This window comes from Mus caroli, unplaced genomic scaffold (genome assembly GCF_900094665.2).
Source record: "Mus caroli unplaced genomic scaffold, CAROLI_EIJ_v1.1 scaffold_8773_1, whole genome shotgun sequence".
In the NCBI taxonomy this organism is placed as follows: Eukaryota; Metazoa; Chordata; class Mammalia; order Rodentia; family Muridae; genus Mus; species Mus caroli.
Window position 1 is genome coordinate 29,334 of NW_018390017.1, and position 3,684 is coordinate 33,017.

The following is a 3,684-nucleotide window of genomic DNA, read 5'->3' on the forward strand; positions in this document are numbered from 1 at the left end:
TCACAGTCAGCTATTGGATGGATCACAGGGCCCCCAATGGAGGAGCTAGAGAAAGTACCCAAGGAGCTAAAGGGATCTGCAATCCTATAGGTGGAACAACAATATGAACTAACCAGTACCCCCTCCCCCGGAGCTTGTGTTTCTAGCTGCATATGTATCAGAAGATGGCCTAGTTGGCCATCAGTGGAAAGTGAGGCCCATTGGTCGTGCAAATATTATATGCCTCAGTACAGGGGAACGCCAGGGCCAAGAAGTGGAAGTGGGTGGGTGCGGGAGTGGGTGGGGGGCCATGTGGGGGACTTTTGGAATAGCATTGGAAATTTAAATGAAATAAATACCCAATAAAAAATGAAAAATGAAAAAATATTTTTTTACCAGCATCATGAGATATGATTTTAAATCTTAATTTTGCTTTTTGGGTGTGTTGTTGTATCCACGACTCACTGTGTTGGGTATACTGGATTCTGATGATGCTGAGTGGTCTTGGTTTCTGTTAGTAAGATTCTTACATTTGCCTTTCGACATCTGGTAATCTCTGGTGTTAGATGTTCTAGCTGTCTCTGACTGGAGCTTGTTCCTCCTGTGATTTTTTTAGCCTCTGTCACTTCTGGGAGTCCAACTCTCTCCTGAGTCCCAGTGGTCAGAGCACTCTCTGCATGCAAGCTCTCCTCTTGCATGGAATATGCACAGAAGTCTAGAGCTCAGATCCACCTCCTGAGTCCTGGGGTCAGAGCCCTCCCTGGAGGCCAACTCTCCTCTGGTGAGGAAGGTGCCTAGGGGCCTGGGTCTCAGCTCTGCTTCCTGACTGAGGATGAAGGCCCGAAGGGACCCTGTCCAAGAAGCTCTGTTGCTTCTGCTGCTCGTGTGTTCTCCTGCGTAGACTGGTCTCAGTGATCCCAAGATCCTGGGTGTGGTAGGGCCTGCAGAGTTCGTGCCCAAGATGGCACAGGGTTGATGCCAACCAGAATTAACCCCAGCCACTGGTTGGGCTGCTTTCCTTTATCCCTGTTCCTGCTAGCACAAGACCCTCTGGGTTTTTTTGTTTTGTTTTTGTTTGTTTGTTTGTTTTTGTTTTTGTTTTTGTTTTGTTTTGTTTTTGCAACAGATGTTGTGTTCCACTCACCAGTGATCTCAAGATCCTGGGTGTGATAGGGCACCTGCAGAATGGAGTGTCCTCTGGGGACATTGGGACCCTCCGCTGAGTTTGCACCCAAGATGGCTGGGGCTGGTACTGACTGGAATGAACTCTGGCCACTGGTCAGGCAGGTTTCCTTTGTCCCTGTTCCTGCTACCACAAGACCTTCTGGGTTTTTTGGAACAGATGTTGCATTCCACTCACCAGTGATCTCAAGATCCTGGGTGTGATAGGGTACATGCAGCTTGGGTAGTCCTCTGGGGACCTTGGGACCCTCCACCAAGTTCGAGCCCCATCTTTTTCTTGAAATGCTAGTGTGCAAAAAGTTAAAACACCTCATTCAAATTGTTCTTATTTTTCATAAAAATTAGAATCTGGTGACCAGACTCCTCATTTCATTAGGGAGTGACTGAGTTAAGTTCAGTTTTTAAATCTGAATAGTGATGGTAGTGTGGGAAAGAGCCTCTATCACATGGGCACTGGGGACAATTTCCTGAACAGAACACCAATGGCTCCGGCTCTAAGATCAACTAGAGAAAAATGGGTCTTATAAAATTCCGAAGCTTCCATAAGGCAAAGGCAGTGGTAGTAAACAGAGTGTGACTATGATAATGCCTATCTATATACAGCCCTACTGCACATATGTATCACTGTTATGATAAATCAAAGTCACAGGAACACATGGTTAGTGAAAGAGAGAGCAGTTAACGTAACCAGGTTGATTTGCATCTCATTGACTTACAGTGAAAATTCTGACAGATATTTTCTCTGTTAGCTCCATCCATTCTTACAGAAGGGCCAACTCAGGAGAAACACCAATGAAGCAAGCATGAATAAGGAAGTTTGGACAACTGAGCTTGACATCTTTAATTACCAGTCTCTACAGAGTGGTACCAAAGCTCAAGTGAAAGTTGGCAAGTTTGTCTTTGAATCTCACAGTGTTCAGCATTTTTCCCTACATGACAAACTCATAACTTGGGGTGAACACCACAGTCAGGTGAGTATCTTTGAAGTCAACACTGTGTGCTGCTCTCAGAGAGTAATTCTTCTAAGAGCACAGATAAGGGGACTGCTGAGTACCTTCAGGCTGAGAGTTCCTTACTTTATCCTTTCCAATGCCAAAATACTAGCATTTTCTGCCTGCAGAATCACTGTAAGAATTACTGATACATTTTTTGGATTAATTCTTCAGATGGTGTAATCTTTGCAGTGATTGTTTATGTGCATGGTCTACTCACTAACAAAGAAACACCTTGGGCAGTTTTCTAGTTTTTAAGCTTTTTGTGGAAGTGACTGCCTTTGGTAAATAAAATAAAGACATGTGGACAAAAACAGTCTCTGCAAATAAGTATTAGTAAATATAACTTTTATTGTCATGAAGTTAATTGTCATCTCTGAGTCTTACTGCCTCCATCTGCTAACCTCTGCCTATTTCTGGATGCTTCTAGACTCCTTACAATTTATTCTAGGCCTAGAATGTTTACAACGTTTGAGACTTAATGATTAATAAGCTTACCCTCTCTTTCTCTTTGTGAATTCTGGCTGGTTGGTTCAACTCAGCTATTCTGGCTCAACCTCTTCTCCAAGCTGACTGGTTCAATCTGACTTCTCTCAGTTTCTGACTGAATTTGCACTGCTTGGCTTCATACTAAGTTTGGCAATATGTTCTAATCTTTTGGCTCCTTTTAATATTCTGGATCCTTCTGTCTTTACCTGTGTCTAGCTTGTTCTCTCTGCAACTTTTTTCTGTACAACTGCCCCAGTAAAACTCATTGCCCCCAACCCTCATGCATTGTTCCCTTAAGTTGATTTCAGATGCCATCTAAGAAAGGGTATGACAAGCAAGTATATTTTCTGGAGATAGCTTTCAGTTTTGTGTGGCTGCAGTGGGTATACTCTGAGAAGCAAAGACCCTAGACACTTTTGTTCACATATTGCTTCTGTTTCCTCTCCCTATTACACAGCTTAATGATGTCCTTGGTATTTACCCATACTATTAGAAAGATTTTCTGAGGAATCAATATGAAGATATAGATCCATATAGAAATTCTGTTTTGATGAATTGATGATTTCCTAATTAATTTTATAGAGTTCCTATGTTGATACAAGTAATCTCTTATGTACTATAGAATAAAAGTTGCAAATAGAGCTCTGTATACCTCATGTATCATGGAATAATTGTGATAGCAAAAAAAAATACAGGATTGGAACAAATAAATGATCACTGAAAAAAACATTTATTCAGCAATAGATCCAAGAAATAGGCCACAAGTGTTCACTGTCAAAATGCAAGACCATAAAAACTGTTGCTTTGAACTTATAATGAATTTATACAATGGAACACTGCTTTGAACTTCTAATTTCCTTTCTGCTTTAATTCTGTTTTGTTTAACATGTTATGTATGAAGTAATTTTTCTTTTTTAAAATTTTATATATATATATATATATATATATATATATAATGTATATATTATTAAATATTTTCTTTATTTATATTTCAAATGTTATTCCCTGTCCTGGTTTCCCCTCCAAAAACTCCCTATCCCCT

The 3,684-nt window shown here is 40.9% G+C and overlaps 1 protein-coding gene across 1 annotated transcript in view; it reads left to right on the top strand.

Moving 5' to 3' along the window:
- Positions 1 to 3,684, top strand: part of LOC110288433 (vomeronasal type-2 receptor 26-like) — a 36,226-nt gene that overhangs the window by 21,571 nt on the left and 10,971 nt on the right. Inside the window, exon 4 of the mRNA XM_021154788.1 lies at positions 1,911 to 2,132. Coding sequence (XP_021010447.1) covers positions 1,911 to 2,132 — 222 coding nt within the window. The remainder of the gene's footprint in view (positions 1 to 1,910; positions 2,133 to 3,684) is intronic.